The 22,428-nt window shown below is 35.0% G+C and overlaps 1 protein-coding gene across 3 annotated transcripts in view; it reads right to left on the bottom strand.

Annotated features, from left to right (window-relative positions):
• The window catches only part of E23 (ABC transporter G family member E23), a 117,784-nt gene that overhangs the window by 40,833 nt on the left and 54,523 nt on the right, over nucleotides 1-22,428 (bottom strand). For 2 of the 3 annotated variants that reach the window (XM_089866265.1, XM_089866266.1), the window contains exon 1: nucleotides 21,168-21,721. The exons of the other annotated variant lie outside the window; for it this stretch is intronic. In XM_089866265.1, the coding sequence (XP_089722391.1) occupies nucleotides 21,168-21,301 (134 nt within the window). In that variant the 5' untranslated portion in view covers nucleotides 21,302-21,721. Of the gene's footprint in view, nucleotides 1-21,167; nucleotides 21,722-22,428 lie in introns of those variants that run through there. 3 annotated transcript variants of the gene reach the window in all.

Below are 22,428 nucleotides of genomic sequence, written 5' to 3'. Positions count from 1 at the left end.
GTTGGTACAATTTTTTTTTAAATATAATACATGGGAATTCAAGTTTGACCATCATATTATGGGTCAACGAAACGTCATGGTTTCCGTAGTGAATCTGGAAAAACGTCATAGAGTTTTAAATAAATACGTAGGTACATCAAGACTGACTGAGGATGACCCAAAACTGACCACATCTCCCTTATTTTCATATTAAACTTAATAATTATTACAATAATAATAAATTAAGAGTGTAGTTGGCGATGAGGCCCATTAAGGGTAATTTTAAATCCAATCCATTAAATCATTATCTCAAAAATAAAAAATTCTGGGAAGAAAATAAAAAAAAGATGTTTTTTCAAAACTCGTCTGATGCCTCTAAGATTATGGCATACTGTCATACTCATAAATGGGAAAATCGGATGAAATTTTCACTATACGATAAAAGGGGCGAATAAAACCTGTCGACGTTAAAGATGACAGTACCTCATTTCATCCAGAAAAAAAATTAAATGAAAAAAGCAGATCATTTCTCTCTGGAAGAGCCCAAAAAGAGGAGACAGAAGTTTGAAATTCTCTCTAAGCTGGCTGGCAGGTTTGGCTTCCCCTGCGAGTTGCTCTTCCTTCCTGGGTTCACTGACTGATAGGCTCCAGTCTCTTCTCCCTCTCTGCCTCTGCCTCTCTCCCTCCGAATTCTCATTCTCTCTGTTCTGTTTCATTCCCCAGCCAAGGCTTAAGTTTCTAATACCACCACGGGCTTTCATCATCGCTTCTAAAACCCTCATGGTACTTGGCTTTTACTATACCGCCTTGGATGATAAAAAGCACCCACTTTTGTTGTTGTTGTCGTTGTTGTCGTCGTTGTAGTCTATACACACGGTTCGATAATGGAAGAAGAGAAAATACACCCGGCATTGCATCGTATCTCATTTGATTATTTTAGCAAAATAGATATGGGGGGGGGACTTGTTTTCCATAATTAGAAATAATAATAACCCTGATTATTTTGTTTATTCCGTTGACACTTTAGAGGGGAAGATATTATTCAGGTTTGAGTAGGTGATACATCAGGTGAAGGAAATAAGGTTTAAAGTTGGGAGGGAACGGAAGGGACGTTGGGGTCAAGTCACTTCCGGCGGACACGGGGTGCAGTCGGCGTCTTTGGGTTAGTAGAATGCTGATATAACGTTTAAGACAATTTCCCCATGCACTAAAACCAAAATCCCTGACCTTTTTAGGTCCATTTTTTAAAATTTCCTGGCCTTTCTAACCACTTTATTTAATTCCGTGACTTCTTGATAACGTGTCAGGACTTCTGTTTTATGTAATAATCAAATCTGTCTGAGAGAAACTGCTACGTAATAATTAAAATAAAAACCAATCAGTTGGCCAAAGAACGAAAAAAGGTGTTAACACATTAACGTTTGGCAAAATTACAATTCTTTAAACCTTCCTCTCTAAGACGTATTTTCATATCTCTTACTGAAAGCCCTACCAAAACCAGAAACCAGGGAAAGTTCGATGTTCAAGTTGATGAAAAAGGGACTTGTCTCAAATTAGATCTTGCATTTTTGGCGGGAAAAGAAAGAGTTAGGCCAGATGAAATCCACGTGTTACTTTTCAAACTAACTAACTACAAGTCTAGATCTTGATTCTTGCAGGTTTTTATTTTTCATTAACTAAACTTCTGGAATGAATGATTGAAATGACATTCCGAATGAAATGACATTCCGAATAACTCCGCGCATGCTTAAAGACTATCCAATAAAAGAGTTATTTCAAGGTCCAATAAAACTAGTTCACGAAATAAACGATAAAGCGTAATTTTGCTGAAACATATCCTGAGGCGTTTCAACCTCTATTTAATTATAAACCCGCTTCGAAACTGTTATGGTACCATTATCGCTCATTCAGTCAAAACACGTGACCATAAGGGGTACTCCATGAAGAAACATGTGACTTTATCCCTCACGTACATTATTAGGGATTAAATCTCTCGATGGTCTGCACTCTCCTCGTTCTCTTAAGACTGTTATTAATCCTTTCCAGAGGATGGAAGAAAACAAGGATAAAAATATTTACCCAGTACCCAGGATTAGTAAAAGAATATTACATAAATAGCCAATTTTCAAATGGAATTTGTGGTAATAAAAATCATACGATGTGCAGCAGGTTAAAAACGAAAGAATGATGGTAAACGATTCAAAGGACCAAAAATTGTGATAAACTGTTCCATATATGCACACAGGAGCTCATAGAATCATACTAGAATCTAGTAAACAAGGCATAGTGATAATCTGTTCCACATCTGGAAATATATGGAGCTATAACTTGTTTGGGTTCTTATGCTAAGGGCACCCATGGTAAACACAAGCGTAAGACGGGCAATATGTTAAGAGTCTAAGCTCGGATTTGGACTTGTTATTGGATGGAGCTTTAGTTTTCAAGGTCGGTTTTCGACCTACCAGAGAAGCGTAATATATCTCGAAGGTCGAATGTCGCTCGAATTCAGTGTCTTCTATAAAAGTCTCCAAGCCTGGTTGGAGTTGGAGTGGTGCTGGTCGTCTAGCTCAATTTTCTACTGTTATAGGTCTAACTATGGCATTGGAGTGAGTGAGTGAGAGAGACTTTACCATGCAAGGTCCGTCGCCCACCAATCGAAATATACTGATGATGATTGGCTATTCTAAGAGTGTAGTTTTTCTTTTTTAGGATCTAGAGGGACAGAATGGGAGGAGTTATAGCGCTTCCCCTGGAATGACGTTGTCTCGTTCAATAAAATTCCGAAATGATGTCGCGATGAATTAATAATAATCATGAAGGATACGGTCTAATAATTATAGGTCGCTCCTTGACCTACGACCTTCTTGTAGATAATAATTAGTCAAACAATGTTAATCCTAAAGGTAGAGTAAAGGGTTAAGTATTTTTTAGCCTTTGTGAACGACTGGCTTTAAACTTAAGCGCTTGGTTAAGAAATAAAAAAACCCAAAAAATAGAGATGACGGAATTTAATTTCAATCCAGCCACTAAGGTTTAATAGAAACAAGGGCTATCCAGCGCAAAAACCCAAGCGTCTCCCCCCACTTTGCGTCTATTACTCAACACAATCAGTACGGTGCATAATCTTGAAAAATTTCACGAGATATTATGTCGCTAATACTTCTTGAATATTAAATTATCCAAGCTGTCAAACCAATTTTTCGAAAGAACTTCCAAGAGATTTGATATAAGCCAATCAAATAACCCCTTTAACACGATGGCGCAATATCTATAATCGAATACTATAATTGAAGTACAGTTTAGTATAATAGTCTGGAAACGTTTTGAACTTCAAAACTATATAGTATACTGAAGGGTTTAAACTTTATATTTTCAATGGCAACGTGTCTCTAACCCAAACGAGAAGGGGGTCTGCATCATCCTGATTAACTTTCAGGGGCGCACCAGTTGAACCCTTAGGCACACCGCTGCTCCGCTAATAAAGTAGCAAGGCCTCCCCGTTACTAAGCCTCGGTTGCATGGTCCTAACCGCTAGAATGTTTTCAGGGTTATGATGAGGAATCTCTACAGCGCGCCCTTGTAGGCCTAGCGGTGTTTAAAATGAAACGGGATGAGCCTGCTAGAGAGTAGAAATTAAGGAATGCTCTGTTCCAAGCGAGAGCAGGTTCAAGGACAAACCGACGTCGCCATAAAAAAAAGAACGAAATGAAGAGAAACTAATCTCTTTTGGAGGAGAGAGAGAGATGGCAACTGACTTAATAATATCAAAGAAGCTATTTTATATTACTACCTTCAAGGATATATATTTAGACAGTTAACTCATTCCACCAGTGCACTCCGAAATTGAAGGGAGCAACCTGGAGATTAATGAGATTCGTGGAAGATGTTGGCAGTGTTGGCAAAGGCTTAAGAATGAGGTGGGTGTAGAACGTGTAGCTCGAAAAGCACGTGATTTTTACGTAGTGAAACGTGCACTCTTCATTGAAACTTGAATATAGCACGTGGATTTTAAGCCATTACAAAAACGCTAGTTCAATTTCCATCCTGAAAATTATACTGATGGTCCTGGACTAGCTCTAGTAATCCAAATTTTACAACTATGTTTAAATGGTGCATCAGTAATGGAGCAGATTGCTGCGCAGTTTTCATGGTCGCAAAAGATAAACCAGAAAAGAGAAAGAGAAAGAAATCCCTGCATAAAAGGGGCGTTACACTCTCGCTCTCTACGACTTGACTTTACGAGTCATCGGGATTTCTCCTCGAATTCCTTCCAGGAAAGCCATAAAAAAGGGGACAAGAAGGGAAACAGTCTGCGACGTTACGTTATAGGTACATTGGCTTCAACTTCCCAATTGGTTTCCTAGCCTAGCTGCTTTATGTCTATCTGATTCCAATTTCAGCTAGACTTTCATTCATATATAGAAGAAAGGAATGTCTCTCTCTATCTGTATCATAAACACTTTTACGACAAGGATCTGCACGCTAAGTTTAAACCTAATCTTATGTTTGTAGTATGGAAGGGTTTATGAAGGCAATATGAAATTATGTTTATCTGCATGGTTTTACGAGGTCTGTTTTATAATAACTATTTTTAAATGAAGCGTAAAGATGTTAAGGTTAAGGTCTATTTGTCTATTTTAATTAAGATACGAAGATAATTCTTTTACTAGCAATTAACTAAGAAAGAAAAAATAAATGAGTATTGTTTACCATTTTATACCACTTTATGTAAATTAGGTTATATAATGGATACATGTTCTTTTAGGAGTTAAGAAACTATTTGACTACCGGTCTTTATATAATCAAATTAAATAAATATAAAAAAATCCGCATAACTTTTCCATTAGTCACAGTCTAAAGTTCCCTCCCCCCTCCCCAGTTAAGTACACTTAACCCAATTAACATCCTTAGAAAATAATATATGATGAAATAAGCGTCGCGCCAATATGGTTATCAATTCCCGGAATAAACTATATATACCGAATAAAAAAAACCATAATATCCAAATCTAAAAGAAATAAAAGAAAAACAACAATTTCTAATAAATATTCCAAGACAAAATAGGCGCATGGCAAGAGAGAGAGACAGTTATAGCGTCTCCTAACCCTTTCAAAGATTGATGCTACATAACAAAACAAGTTTGGAGATTGGTGGGAAAAAAAATGGCGGGTAAATAAAAAAAATCTAGCAGCTCGTTCCCGATTTCTGATGGCTCGTGCTAAGATAGCTCGTAGCCTTTTTGGCAAATCGCGCGGGAAAGCCTGTACTCCATCAGCATCCCGCCCTCGCACGCGCCTACGAGCAGAGAGAGAAGGAGCGCGCGCAAATTTGGCGCAATCTACTTCTCCCTTTTAATTCCCAACAGCGTGTTCTCTCCTCTTCTATCCCGCTCCTATCCCAGAGAGTTGCCTCTATATCTTTTCCCTCCTTTTCCACACACTCCGGAAAATGCCAGGTCGGTCGTTGAACCAAGGTCCGCCAGCTCTTTTTCGATAAAAACTAGGGCCCGGGCCGCTTACAGCGGCTTAGAGACGCTAGCAAACCGCTCGATTATAGAAGTTTACGCAGGCGCCGGAGAGCGAACGGGCTAAACAACACAACGGGGTCGAATATATAGTTAAGGCAAAATTCTCTATAGACTTAATGGCACCCCATGTTATTTCCCCATAGAGCTTAATACAGTCGAAGGCAGAAGGCTGCCATTACTCTATAGCTAGCATCGTCCGTGTTGAAAACCAATGCCAGTTTGGAAAATTTATACACAAAGTTTATAAGATACCTTCCATAAGTATGACACTACCTATACTTCGTAATGCTAACTTGAGACTTACAGCTCGAACGACAAGCGAGAATTGAAGTCCTACACTGGGTGGTTAATTAATTTTGCAGGACTTCTATCTAGGTCCTGTTTAGTCTGCATTACTAAGCCTTTGACAGCACCTCACCTCGCTTTACCTCGAATCTATGACAAGCTCCAGTTTGTAAACAGTGACAAACTTATGGGAGGAACATATCTAATGAACTTATGGTATATCTATGGAAGACTAAAACGGGGTCGCGTAAACAAGCCTATAAGTCTTAAGGAGCTCGCTGTTATTTTTCCTACATCAGCTTTCCAAACGAGATATCTCTACGCGAAATACAAAACATCAGATCAGATCTGTTATGTTCTGTTATGGTCTTTTCCCTAGCCCACGAAAATCCCAGGGCTCTGTTCTGTTTCTGTACTAGCTTAAAATCGTTAATACACTTCCCTGTTTCACATCCACTCTAACCCTAACCGTTCAGACTTGGGGACAGGAAACAGCGAGGAAACTCGGGGAAAAAGATTAGGTATATTCTATTTTTAGTCGCATCACGTACTAATCCATTATTTGCTCTCAGGGATTCCTTACTAACAGAAAATGCAAGGGTTCAAAAATCTCTCTTTAAATAATAATAACCCACGCTTAATCTCTCCTCAGTTCTGTCCCGGTTCTTGGACGAACTAACTAAGTCTCGAAAGATAAATAATCATTTACGTGAAATCCCTTTCTTTTATTGTAAACATCTCCTTCCTTATAATTGAAAATTCCAATATCAGGAAGATGTCTCTGTTTAATATCTATGAGATACGTGGAAAGATCTTCATTCAGCTTCATTCGTAATAGAGAGCGTATCCTCAATTCCGGAAGTGGAAAATGAACTCTGATTATTACGGAAGTAACCTATAGAATACTTCCTGCGATGTTTTAATTAATAAGATCGAACAAATATTAATTTATAATTATTATAAAAGAGAGAGCTAGAGATTGATATAAAAAAATACAGGAAAATATCATTGGTGTACTTAGCAAAAACTACAATAATTTACAAATCATTTATTTAATAATTTCTTCCTTTAAATAGGCTTGTAAATAAAATCTAGTACATGTCTTGATAATTTCAACTTAATTAAATTAACAAGCTAGCTTGAGAACTGACTCGAACTGAACTAATCTCGAATGCAATTGCAGGACAGACTTTAAATTAACATATAATCCATCTTAATTTTTATTATTTTATTTTTAAATGCGAACGTAAAACTTGGCTAAATGAAGTTTTTAATTTATTTTTTGGAGCATGAGGGAAACATGTTTTTAGAAGGTCGGTGAATCGTATAAACGTCGTTTAAATGGGAATAAATCCTTTGGCTTAGGATGATGGGGTAACAGAACCCTTTTCGCATACAGGGACGTCAAAACAGGACACCGTTTTAAATCGTAGTCTGCCCAAATTTCGACATACACAATCTATCAGAAGTCACTAAGCTATTTAAACTAGCGGCTCAAACCGCAGTTAAGCAGTTGAAAATTAATGTTAGGGGTTATACAAACACGCTCTCTTAAACATTTCTCGTGCTGGTACAAGAAGGTACCACTGATAGCTTAAGCTTAAAGAAATAAGGTTGCCGACCACTAAATTTTAAAGGGATAATGAAGCGCCGCAGAACTTTTTTGATAAAAAAAAAGTCGGGTTTAAAATGGGAGTCACGTTGTTTTGATCACATGGTTATCTTATCGGATATTGCCACGTGCAATGTAAATACGTTATTATTATTTTGTTAAAAGTAAATTATTTATAATATTTTTAAAATTCACGCGCCTAAGGTCACGTGGTTAAAGATTACAATCGGTAGCGAGGTAGAATTACAACTTTACATATTAGTAATTTCAATTTCCCTTTAAACAGTTTATTGGGATGAAATATAAGTCTGCCAAATTAAAATCCCCCAGTATCTTAATGATTTAAGTTTTGTAATGTTTTAAAGCGAACATTTTCCGGGTCAAATGTTAAAAATATCGATTCAATGATCGTCGAATACATCAATCGACGATTTTATTTTTGACCTTAGTCGACCTTGAGTTTAAATAACGTTTAGTTCCGGGTTTATATACTCGAACGGAACAACTTCATTTGACCTGTATATATTTCCGATGTATTTCGGAAGTATATTTATTGGGTGCGGTTCTATTCAATAAAATACAACAAAAAAAATATATACTTTATAATATAAATGAATGTTATATAAATATTGGTTTTTTTAAACTAGCTACCGGGTATGTTGAAATTGTTCACTTATTTTTATAGGCGTTTTCTAATTTCGAAATAGAGAAATGGCATAGTTTAGCCATTGACCATATTAATGGCTTTTTAGAAATAATATAAAGTGCCTTTAGATATCAATTAAATTTATTTAGATTAATATTTAGGCGTGGGAAACATATTTTAATGTGAAATTAGTTCCAGGAAATATTTACTTATCTAATTAAATTTTAATATAAATTGGGACTATTTTTAATTTTAATCTAGATACGTAGAACTCCACCAAAAAAAAAATAAAAATAGAACCGAGATACGTTTCACCATCACTTTAAATATATGCAAATGATCCAATTAAAATAATGTATAATTATCGAATTAATAAAAAAATCCCGTATTAAAAAGGCGTATTGAGAATTTAACTCTTAATTCGCTACAGCACTAAATTAAACCACGTAATAATTAAAATATTATTTATACCAAAGCTTAATTATTAATAAATTGTTAGGGGGTCGTCGCCATCATGTCTAAGAAGGGGAGGGAGGGGTTTCATTTGGGGTCAATTTGACGGCATTTATTATTCCTCCCTTGCATTCGAAAGCTCTTCATTTTGATTCGGTTTAGAAAAATCGTCAACACTGATATAAAACTCATTTTTTTGTGCCGAGATAAATTGAGTTTGTATTGCAGCTTAGGAACCAGCTATATGCACCTTAAAAAAGGCCCCTCGAATTTTTCTATCCTAAAAGGGATTGCGAAACGTTTAACAAAAACAAGTTTCAGGATTTTTTCGTTCGTTAAGCCTAAATAATTCCCAATTAATTTAAATCAACATAAAAGTTTGGAGTTTTTTCTTGGGAATTTTTCTTTATGAAAGAAAAAAAAAATTAATGTTTTAAAATTTAAAGCAATAACAAAACTTGCAATTCTGGTCGTGACTTCAAAAGTATATAAACGCCACGTAATAAGTTAGATACTTTGCAAGTAAATCTATTGAATCTAATTCTCGATTACTTAAATTCCTAAGTAACTTCAGGGCAATTAAATTTTAAAATTTAAATATTTGTTGCGAAAATTATAATTATATCTTGTTAACTTAAAATTATGATAATTAGGGCCGATTAAAATGTATTTCTTTATTTTTCTAGCGCTAATTTCCCTAATTTAACGATTATCCTCGTGGTATTCATTCTTCCTCCTTTCAAAAAAAAATGCAAAGTACTTGAAACAATGCATGTTCCCTTTATAATCCGGGCATTACAACTGGTATAAGAAAACGGGGTCGAGTTCGTTTCCACCATACGCCAACACCAGCCAGCCAGGACGTTATTAGCGCGCGCTCTGAGCTCCCCCCCCCCAAGCGTAGTTTCTGTCTTTGTACACGAGGGGGCGCCGCGATCTTCTTTCCCGCCACATTTCACTTTCACTTTTTACTTTATTTCCCCTTGACTCCCCGACAAAGTACACTTCTACTAGGACTTAATTAACTTTAGGAGGTTTTGGTCTATCCTTAATGACAACCGATTGAATGATCTAAATTGAACTACAACAAACTTTTCAGTCTCCCTGCTATACAAAACGCTTGAATTCAACACGTCCTAAATGACTTTCAACACTTCTATTGATCACTATCTACAGTAAAATAATTCAACTAATACATAGTTTACAGAGTAGGAGGGTTCATACCATTTACACAGGGAGGCCAAGGCTTCACGTGTTACACAAGGACACCTGACTCATTGGTTGGGTATCAAGCCAGGCCTCTTTGCGTAAATGGTATGAATCCTCCTAGTCTGTAAACTATGTATAGGGAGCTAACAGTTCTGACCCTGAAACGTCACACCCTTCTATCTCTTACTGGAGTCTCATCCTCCCTAACGGTTGGAAGCAGTATTCTACGCGCAAAAATGCCAACCAGAGAGGGGCTGCGTGACGTCAGACTATCTCTTCCCTCTAGCCAGTTGTTAGCTCCCTATACCATAGGGAAGCTCAATTTCACTAAAGACAGTGAGTGCATCATAACAAATGTAAGGGAGAACAAAAGAGGCATTTTCATCTCTGTAGTTACTTAACTCCAAGGGAGTGAGAAAGAAGTTCAAAGCCTGCTATTTCCCGACTACTAATTCCACTCTTTTTCTGTTGGGGCCTCTTTTTTAGCTTTCGGGGAAACTCTCTCAGCCGAACCAAATTGTTACAGGTGCATATACATATATACATACATGCACGCGTATCCAGAGAGAGAGAGAGAGAGAGAGAGAGAGAGGGGGGGAGGGGGCTCCAAGCCTCTTCAACATTACTGAAAAACACCCAAACGGAGGCTCCGATAAGGGACTGATAACAAAAAAACTGGAAAATGTTGATTACTATTTCCCTTAACACTAACACACATACACAAGCATGAACTCCTAGAGAAACGAATGGAGTTATTACTGCAGCGCGCTGTTACAACTAGATATTATTATAATATACTATTTTTGTCCGTCGTTTGTTGCATGGAAAATTACATCTTAGTAATAATAATAACATCATGGACTTAAGACACACTTGAGATCATTTACTTCCCCCTAATGCAATGCGCGCCTATACCTTTAAACAGAAACAAGACTTTAAGTTCCGTTCTGACATAATTTTGATTGACCTTGATATACTATATACCTAGTGTAAGGTGTATAATATGATAACTTATAATATAGTTTAATTAAGTAACTTTAATTTCGTAAAATTTTGATTATTTTTGCAATGATAACCACTTAGGTTAGGTCACCTATCACTGACAATTTTTCTAGGTTAAGTTAAAGATCTCCCTGCCTTGCGTAATACTGTCAAGACATATCGTACTATCGTTTACCATATTTCGAAAAACACTTATGTGTACGTGCTATCAACAAAAGAAAATATACAATTCAAATATATATTGTACTTCTTTGTATTCAAAACCGAATACAACACCGATTAAACAATGCGTCCTTTTAAAAAAATAATACCTATTGTACCGTCTGAACATTTAAATTGATCATCAGGAAAATGTATCGGTAATAATATCAATAATCCCCCCTCACTGACAGGTGATATAACACCTTCAAACAATAGCCAAAATCACCTGAAAATAGGCCTATACACCTATACATAAATATATGTGTCAGTAAGGTGCTGTACACTTTTTTTCACCTTGTTTATTTATTTGTTTGTTTAATCGATTACCAATAAATAAATAAATAAATAATTTTCCCAACTAAAATGCATAGATGAAAAACAGGTTAAGATAATTCTTATTACAAAGCTAGTATTAAAGGTGACATATAGTGATATTTAAATCGAGCCATGACTAAAAAGTTGTTTGAAACTAAATTTGGTTTACTTTATTTTTATTGGTTATTATCATTATTATTTTTTAAAACCGGTTCGTTGATTTTATTTCCATTCGGCGTGCAAATTAATTACTAATACTAAATACTAATAGAGAAATTCCCCTTTAGTGTAGATAGATTTTATTTAAGTTATCATTGAGTTCACGTTGAGCTTATTTTCAAAAACTATTACTTACTACCGCATTGTACAAGGAAAAGGCTTAAATTTATAGACATATTACATAACTAGGGGTATAAATCATCTTGTTGGGGTTTTTTTGGGAAGAAATTTATAGTTAGTTGGCTCTGTAGAAGAAACAATTAAAAACCAATCCGGTTTCAACCAGCGGGGAAGCTCCGATGGGATTTTGGCACCGAAGTAGCTAGCCAAGTTATAAACGAAACGTAAGGAGCTCGCCTTTCTACACAACCAATGAAACAACAGTTACAAAGACGCCATCAGAATTAATTATCAGAGTTTTCAAACGCGGCCCACAAAAGCCTACATGAAAATTAAAATTTGAGATATTGGGTCACGATCATTCCAATTGGCGGTATGCATTCCTGCTGTTACCTATCACGGTTATTATGACATATTGTCCAATGTTTAATTTATCTTCTTCAGCTTGAATTGATAATAATAAACATTTAATCCATTATTAAACATTGCCTGTACAAAAATATTCAACGCGGGGAAGCCCGCTTCTAGGGTACCAATACCCATGTATTTTCCCATAGCCCCTGTAGAAATGTTGTTCCTGCCGCACACCGGTGCTCAGGGAGAAGCCGCCTTACAGTGAATCTTACCCCAATTACATTACCGCATTTAAAAACAATATTTTAAATCTAAAATCCAATGTTTTCCTTAACCAACCAATCTCGGTACTTTGCAACGTACTTCGGTACCCAATATAAAAGATTAGCTGTCAAGAAAGAAGCTAGGAGGAAATTCGGTGAAGGAAGGGAAAAAAAAGGCTTAAGAGCGCCTGGATTCTGGGAAAGACGTCATCGGGAGAAAAAACCCTATACGCAGAAATTGGGAGCACGTGGCGCCCTCAACGTCGTATAAAAGAAACGCGCCAAGAAAAAAAGGGGGGATGGAAATCTAGTTGGTTAACTTATCGACAAAAGCGCGCGCGCGCTCTCGAGGACTCTAGGAGGTTCAACGACCCTACTGAGCTTTTCCTTCCAACTCCTACCTTATCGTAGGTGCGCAGTACGCAACTTTTCGCGTTTCGCAAGGCGCAATTTTTTAGGGTTAGCAGTTTTATGGAGTAAAAGGGGGAAACAGAGCGATTTTCCCTTTAAACCCCCCCCCATCCCTCTCCGCAATCGTACTTTCGCTTTCTATGACCTAAAGGAAGAGATTTTTTCTTTTACAATATTGCTAAGCCTAATTTTTGAATTTGTAACGTTGTAAACAAGCTTAAGCCTAATTTCTTTATTATATTATTTTATATTGTAGCCAAGGCTTAGGATTAGAAAGGTCAATTGATGAGATATTATTCCCCCAAAGGTCAATGAGATCAGGATGAGATATTATTATCAAAATCTGCATCTAAAAATAATTAAAAATATTCTTAAGTGTCTTTTTACGGTGTGGAGCGCCTTGAAATTTCTCAATATTCGTACCTTTTGCTCTCATCGTTCAAATATAAAGAAGGAAAAAGAGCCGGTTCAGCCGGAATTTACACTGAAATTAAAGACTGGATTATCTTAAGATAAAACAGTGTCTTAGATCCGTATTCGGTGCAAATTCCGGATGGGAATTATCTCCGTCAAAGTTATCTCTTAGATGGTGACGGCTGGAGGAATAATCTGGCATTTATCCAAGGTCATTCTTAATAAACTTTTACGGATTATAGTAGAAGGATTTCTCATAGCCCTATTTTTATATCGCGAAAATTTCAAGTTTAGTGCATATTTTTTTATAGACACAGTGTCTTAATTCTTCTAAAGTAACAAGTTTGCAGAGGGTAAAATACTTTATTTATTCTTGGACCAGGCTTAGAAAAACTCAGAGTCATTATAGAAGTTGAAGATCTAAAGGCCTATTCAGACGATAAAAATTTGACTCAAGTAGATGGGTCAAAAACTTGAGTCAGGAAAAATTGGTCAATGATAAATTTTTAATTGGTTCACACGACTCAACTAATTTACTCAAGTCATCTAAATGAGTCAAGTCATAATAAAACCAACAATCCGTTTATCCATCCTTAAGTAACACCCACCATCTGCACACGTGTCTGTAAGCAACCCTAAATGTTTTTGGCATGCAGTTACGACGCGAGAAACGTTGTTGAACTGTTCCCAATCGTGAATTTAAGAACATGTCGCGCGTATACCCCAAAATTTTTGTTCTTATTTCACCAACTTTCAACCCAAAAGAAAAACATTAAAAGACAACCTTTGTAACCATTTGCGATATATGCAAATGAGGTGAGGGAATAAACGCTCTCTTTTTAAAAGAGTGATGACTCTTTTAAGCAATGGACCATGTCGCGAATTGGGCCAAGAAAAAATTGCGACTCAGTAAAGTTCAAAAAGGTCGTAATTAAACGCTAAAATCTACGTGAAGATAAGTGATTTTGGTATTAAGGAGAAATCAGTCTAGAGAATTATCACATTGCCAAAGATCCAATCGCAATTTGCTTCGTAATTACGTAGGGTTTAATCATAAGGTTTAACCGGGTCAATTGGAGCAAATCGAGCCTGATCGCAAGGTGGTAGACGAAAAGAGAAACATTGTAGCAGCCAGCAAATCCTGCACGATCTTTTTGGGAATAAGAAAAAATAGCGCATCGATCGACGACGGTAAAGTTCAGGGTTTATACTCTAAAGATTGCGAGCGGAGCAGCACTAGCGAGAGAGACCTTGATGACGTCATTGGTATGGGAGAAAAAGGCCCTTAACAGTCGCCAAGGTCGCTCGTGTATAAAACCGAATCCGCCCAATTCGCCGCTTAGACGAAAACCCAATAAAAAAAATTCCCATTTAAGCGATAATAATTAATGACTAAGGATTATTGTATGGAGATAAAAAGTATGCATAGAAACAGAAGTAAGAATGTACTGATTTCGTTATTAATAAGAAAATAGGCCATGCAGTTTTAGGAAATAGCCAACTAGAATGTGAACTGAATATAGGTGTTATCATAGGTTTATAAGATACGTTCCATAATTATGACACTACCTGTACTTCGTAATACTAGAGAGTCGCTTACAGCTCGAGCTAGTTCGAGGGAGAACGACGGAAGCGAGAATTGAAGTCCTACACTCGGTGGTGGTTAATTTTGCAGGACTTCCATCTAGGTCCTATTTAGTCTACATAACTAAGCCTTTGACAGCGCCTCACCAGGCGTCCCTCCCTTTACCCTGAATCTATGACCTACGTCACTCACTTCATGATAAGCTCCAGTTTTCAACCACTGACAAACTTATAGAGGAACATATCTTATGAACTTATGGTGTAGAATTGATACATTGTTATGGACCATTTGTAATGGATTCCATTATAAATAAGAAAATAGGCCATTTGTAGGCATCAGACTTTTAATTAACACTACACTTTTACTGGTAAAGCTAGTAGCTAACAACTAATAAGTACAAAAAATTCTACGATCATCTCTAATTGGCAAGGTTTTTTTATTTTATTAATATTCCGAAGTCCCTAATTTACTTAATGTAAATTTCCCCATACACTCGCCCCATCTACATACATACCTAAAAAAAAAGATGGTGAAAGACTCGGTATACTAAAGAAGAATGCGTTGAAAATATTCAGGGCATTTATGGGATGAATCAACCTGTCTACGGGCGGTTTTCCACCTAAATTAGAGTGTACTATAGTAGGTTTTTTTAAAGAACTAAGTTAGCGCTAGCTTCTGGGTGAACAAGTTTCCTCCGTACATACATACATACCTACTTTAATAAAAACATATTTTAAAAAAATTTTAAATAAAAATAAAATTAAGAAGAAACAAGAATTTAAAATGTTACGCATTAATTTAAATAGCGGTGCTTTAGTGGGTGACCTCATTTTAAAGTCTACGCCACCATCTTCTTCGTGTCGTCTGGTTTAATATCCTCCGGAATTATAATAATGTTACGAATTTTATTAAATTATTCTATATACCAATGAATTAATGAATGATTTAAGGAATAGTGTCATTGAGCTACCTACAACCGAATTAACCAATTAATTATGTCTGCTAGGTTTATTGCCTCTGACGAATTACGATATTTATATTGATTTATTAGGTGACATTGTCCCCAATTGACGTTATAGTTACAATATTGTCGCCAGTTCAAATTTTTAATTAAATTTTAGTCTTTCCCTAACCTTTTTAAAAAAATTTTAATTCACTTTTAGAGGGCTCTATCCCTGACTGTTTAAAGTAATTTTCCCAAACCAATTTAAAACAGAAAATCCCTTATTAGGGAATTGAATTTAAGAGCATATGTTTCAGGACCGCAACATACGTTACATCAATAAATATCCAACAATAATATTGAGTAATACCTTTAGAACTTAAAGAAATAAAATAGAAAATACCTTTACCGGAAGCTCTAAACTCGAGTTACCTGAGCATTCATCACAAATTACATTGAAAAAGACCCGAAATTTTCGCATCTGTTATAACCGAAACCATATAAAATAAAACATATCCTTTTTACCTAAAAATACATAGACAGTTTCACTCTTTAAAAGTATCCTTAATCCCATATAAAAACCAGGGTTTTCAATGAAATCCCGAGGCAAACAGAGCCTGTAAAAAGGTATTCCAACTCCCACGCCAAGAATCCTGAGTTCCTGACCTTTAAAAATGGAAAAAAGGAATTGGGGAAAGCCTTGAATGGGATCATATGAACAGACCAAGTAGGCCTAGGCCTAGAGTAAATTCCAAGGAATAAGAGACGTAACGCAATGGCGCGTGATTTGATGCCTATGAATTCAAAGGAGAATGAAGGTAAATCCATTGAGTCTGAAGCGAACCAGCAGCCGGCGTTTTTAACAATAGAGCCCACCATAGAAGCCGCCTAATAATTTTGCTTTCCTATATAAACCTGTCTTGTACCAACCAACGTACTGTACCTGACACACTCCTAGTCCTAACTGAAAAGGTTAACCTCTCTTAAAGGACTACTGACGCTCTAACGTCCAGAAAACGAAGCCTTGGGTCAACTGAAAGGTCGGTCAGGGCCTCAGGGGTCAACGGAAGGATAGCTTAGCTTTATGGTAAGGAATACTTCAGTTGTCCCAATGGTTATATATCACGGTGAAATATAGACTAGTTTTTATTGAGGAATGGATCGAGGTCAATCTACGGTCAGTAAGGGTCACTTCAGGGTCAAATAAAGGATACTTAAGCTCTGGTTTTAATTAAAGAATACTTCAGGGGTAAAATTAAGTCAGATTTTAATTTACCAGTGGTCAGACACTCATTAGGGGTTACTTCAGGGTCAAATAAAGGTCAGCCTTTCAAATAAATAAATAAAAACATTTGTATCTTCCTTATTAATTGTTTAATATCGTCGAAATTAAAATCAAATTTAATCTCTTAACGCCGGCGTCTATTCGATTCCACTCTAATACACCCAAATCCTTTTATAACAGTCCATCTTCCCTTTACAATGGATGCACCCCATCACCCCCTAAACTAGTAGAGTAGTATATTTTAACTAATAATAGGGGTTGGGAGTAACTACACTCTATTTGATAGGAAAGGAGTGTACATACCATACACTGAATATGCTCTGGTATACGCTAACCACACACCAGGTGCAAAGAAAAAATAACATAAACTGATCCTGCACCGTAGCGGTTCACCCAGTAGCACAGTGACTTTCATCCTTCCTTAACCTAACCAATGATAATGTAAAATATTTTGGGAAATATCTATAGACACCGCACCCTGCATCCCAGTATCCCAGAGGGCGCAACCGTACGCTTACGAACCGGAAACTGTCTTCACGTATCTTGGTTGGTACCTGACTGACTGAGAATATTTTTACCTGCCCAATTTTGGTAACAGAATGAAAGATTACAGGTTTTTATATTTATTAAAGAGGAAATGGCTTAAGTGAGTAAAGTAACTAAAGAATGTTCAACTCCGAATCGGATTTCCTTTATCAATATTTCAAAATTTCGTAACTTTGTATTGTATTATCAAATTTCGTAACGACGGATGTCTATTTTCTAACTAAATGGACACGGTTTTTCCCATGTATTTACGATTTCAAATTTCCCTTACCTGGTTTTCCCTGACTATTAAAATTAAAAATGCAATTTAAAACTCCCTTACGTCGCAAATAACCCTGGCTTTGAGGGCAGAGTCTCGCTTTACATGTGGGATAATTGAAAAACCGAAATTCCTTGTACTGTAAAAATATTTCTTTTGAAAATTTTTTAAAAAGTGAAAACCGTTTTTCAATTAAGATTTTGGAAATCGATAATATGGATAATTTCTGAGAAAATTCTAATATAGATTTTTATTTGTTGGCCCATATTATTGGATAAAAACAACCGTTTAAAACGTAGGTAGAATATATGTGGCGACGTCAGTCTGAAACACAGAAAAAAAAACCTGGCTGGATTTAACCAATTCCTAGTTTTTCAGATAGATTTATTGAAATGAAAAAATTGCAAGAAAAAAATTGCAACTCAAATTGGGAACGTATTATTTATATTGCCTTAGTTTTTGAAATTTTAGATTCCACGAAAAATTGCTCAAATTTTAATTTAAAATAACACATCGATAATAGATTAGCAAACAAATTAAGGTTAAAGGTCACGCAATATTAATATTATTTTGATAAAAAAATTATTAAAAATATTTAAATTGAAAATAATTCGTCTATAATAAGTTAGCAGATAACTTAAGGTTAAAGGTCACGTGATCGAAATAATTTTTTTCTTATAAAGCTCAAAATTATTTTTCGAGACGAAAAAAATAGTAAATATAGGCCTTAATGTTTTAAATTAAATTTAAAGATCTTTAACTATTAAATTGCAATAAACGACAAAAAAAAAAAAAAAAGAACTCGAGCTAAGTATTATAAATCATAACGCTACATAAAATCCGTTCTATAATCAGTTGCCATATTTTATTTTATATTTTAATATAAAATTTCCCGGTATAAAAATATACCGGAAATCCTTTAAGTCATAAAAATAAAAACAACATTAAAATTATTTTCAAGATCAAGTTCAACTTCCCAGACTGAAATTATGTGTAAAAATAACATTACTAATGTAATGTAATTTTTTTCTTCTTTCCAATGAAAAACGAGAGTAATTTAATAAACGCACACAATTAGGTAGGCACTTGTAATAAAAACACTTCTAAGGAGATGTCGTTATCATATTTTTATTTCTAGCTAAAAAGGGGAATGGTTCTATAGTTTGTAAAATAAAATTTCTAGGAAACGAGTTTCATCTTTGCTTATTTAAAATACCGTGAAAATTTTAAACATTATATACCATGAAAGAGGGGGGGGGGGGGTTCATGTTGAGCTCATCTAATCATTTTTAACTGGAATCATCCCTGAATTAAAAACGTATTACATCGAAAAGCGAAAGTTCTAGTGAAAGTAAATGTTTTTCAAGTTTAATATAGGTACGTCTTTTCTCTTTCCGAGTATTCTTGCGTTACGCCTCCTAGGTATAATACCACCGCCACCAGTTCGTTTAAAACTCCCTAGTACAGCTCTGATAAGTTAAAGTGAGGGTGAAATGAGTAATATTGGTTATAAGTGATATGTTTCATAAGAATGACACTACGTATACGATTCGTAATGCTACTGAGAGACATACAGCTCGAGATAACTAGTTCGAGAACGACGGAAGCGAGAATTGAAGTCCTACACTCGGTGGTTAATTAATTTTGCAGGACTAAGTTCCATCTAGGTCCTATTTAGTCTGCATTACTAAGCCTTTGACAGCGCCTCATCAGGCATCTTCGCTTAACCCTGAATCTATGACCTACCTCACTCACTTCAAAATTACAAGCTCCAGTTTCTAAGTTACCAGTGACAAACTTATGGAGGAACATAACTTATCAACTTATGGTTATCGTTATATATAGTGTCAATTAGGTCCAGAAATCCTTTCTTTGTGAAATTTTCTCAAAATTATTATACCTATATAATTCGAAATAAACTCTTAACTATTAATTAAATCTAGTCAATTAGCGCCGCATAATGATAAAACCCAATTAACAAGCTCGTTAAACTAAGAAATACACGTAAGAAAACTAAGGTTTACTCGTGATTCTAATAAACTTTAAATATTCCACGGTCATTTGAGATTTCAGCGATATTTCGAATTCGAATTGTAAGCGACTTACACTGTAACTAAATTTAAATGTAAAACCATTCTGAGATTACAGAACGAATTTTGACAAGTAACCTTGTTCCGTTTCGATAAAAAAGACCTTGAATTATAGGATGCCAAAGTAACAGTTACCCAATGACCTTCTAGGGAAAAAAAACCACAAAACATTTTTTCAAAAACCTTAAAATTAACTATTTCACTCTCTCTTTTCGACCAAATCAAGGAGCCTACGAAGAAGCCCCTCTTCTGACTAAGTTACCAGCAAAAACCCAAAAGCAACGTAATTTTTCTCAAGATTAAGACGTATGGGGAACAGCGCGACATCTTACGGTCAACCGTCTAAGCTACGTGGCAAAAAAAAATATTTCCCGCAATCACTTATACCTTCCCGCTCAATTATATCAAATATAAATATAATAATTAAAAACACATTTTAATTAAAATAAAATTAGCGTAGGTTGTCGCATGCAAATTAAGTTATGAGCTGTCAAATTTAAGCCTTTATCTTGATTGCAAAAAGGTCATTGCACCGAATGGCAATTATTTTAAAAGAATAAAACAGAATTTGAGACTTCGTCTAGAAAACGGGGCAAAATTTTAGGAAATTAGAGTACAGCTTAGGTAATTGTTAAATTAAAAACGGTTAGGGTTACAATGATGAAATTAAATTACCCTAACGATATCAGGTTTCGGATTAATTTTTAAGGGGATTTTAGTTCAGGACTTATTCACCCACGCACTATCAAATTTTTAATACCATGGGTGTCATTATGAATCAACCCGGAGTAATTTACAATAATAACTTATAAAAAAATAAATAAATAAAAAACGTAATAAAGGGTAGATAGTTGAACGACCCTTATTTGTAAACGAGTTAAAAGTATGACCCAGTTTTAAACCGATTAAAATAGTGTAAGATTACACCTTCTTTTATTATATAACTTCATTATTATTTAGTAAAAAATAATTATGATTACGTAAGATGGATGGATTAATGTTCTTAAATTAAAATTAAAATAAATATTAAAATTATCGAGATAATGTCATGGAAAAACTAATAGGCGTATAGAACGCGATTCGGGCTTCAAAATGAAATCAACCGGGTCCAAATCGGATCAAAACTAACAAAGTTACAAATCGAAAATGAAAAATTAATTTTGATTATTATTTTTTTTAAATAATGTCACGTGAAATTTATAAATCCTCGTGACGTATTGAAAATCTTTCAGCGCGAGCCACAAGCATAAAAAAGAAAGAACTTTGCACGTGGCTTCAATTTTTACGTCAAAATGACGTCAAATTATAGAAATGACAAATTATTTTAACTATTTTTTTTTAAAAAAGAATAAAAATAAACTTTTTTTATCAAATTCTGTCATTTAAATCGCAAAACCCTATCAATTAAAAAAAAAAAAAAATAGACGGAAACAATAAAATCAGTCTTACTTTTTAGCCGTTGAAGTAGCCATATTGGTTGAATTTGCCGAATTACCCGAATTATGGCAAATATTAAATGTTTCGTGTTTGGGAATTCCCAAATATTCGTCACCCAAAATGAACAAATCTTTCGATATAATCATATTGAAACAGTTTATAATACCAGAAGAAAAATTAATAATTTCACGCACTAAAACACGGTTGTTTATAATCAAATTTCAAAAAATAAAACGAAAACCGACACGATTTAAAAATAAAATCAATTCACGAGTGCAAAAATACTGTCAAATACTTCATTCATATTTTTCTTTGAAAATATTAAATTGTTGTTAAAAATAAACGTAAAACGGTTAAAATAATAATGAAATAGATAAAAATGACAAACAATATTTAAGAAAAAAAATTAATAATAAAATTAAAAATGAATACGTTGATAATATTTATAAAATAAAATAAAATACTTTATGTTTATCATTATGAGTTGATAAAAACACGGATGAAGTTAGAACCGGGAGAGTAATACCGACAGGAGGACCTGATCGAACAAGCGCCTCAACGAGACTGAATCCCAAGTCTAAATCTCCACGACTATTTGACCTACCGCCGGATGAATTTTTTTTCCTCTCTAGGCAAACTTTTCTCTCTCTCTCTCACACACTATGATCATCTCTAGGGGTAGGTAGTAAGTAACACTCTGTACACACATTTTCAACATCTCTTCCCATACTATGCCTTGCCTTGCACTGTATTAGTGACAAAAAAAAACTTCTCTAAATTTTAGAAAAAAAATTTAATTTTTTTTTATTTTTTATTTAAAAAAAATGGGGTAATCTGATTGGTTAAGAACTTAGGCAAGGGGGTAAGGTAAAAGCCACGATGGTCTGTCTTTTGTATGTGTTGTAAAGTTTACTATACGAGGTGAGTTTATTTAATAATAACAAGAATAATCATTTATTTATATGGTGAATTTGTTAATTCATTTCTAGTTGAAATAACGGTAGGGATTTTAATTTTGCCTGGTGTGGTTACTCTATCGAATATATTCCTTAGGAATCACGTGGTACTCTTATTTTGGCTCTATATACAATAGAAGTATAAATATTATCAGTATTTGGCCGTGAATCGAATTTTAATATTTTTGTATACTCGAAACTTTATTCAATTTATCAAAACCGATTTTTATGAAATCCGGTGCAATTACTCTATTGAATGTTTACTATCACGTGATACTCTCAATCGTTCTCAGAGGTTAAAAAAACACTTTGTGTTA

Source organism: Phalangium opilio, unplaced genomic scaffold (assembly GCF_054372755.1).
Source record: "Phalangium opilio isolate 3A_F unplaced genomic scaffold, DU_Popi_V2 ptg000017l_1, whole genome shotgun sequence".
In the NCBI taxonomy this organism is placed as follows: domain Eukaryota; kingdom Metazoa; phylum Arthropoda; class Arachnida; order Opiliones; family Phalangiidae; genus Phalangium; species Phalangium opilio.
This window is presented reverse-complemented; position numbering and strand designations above follow the sequence as displayed.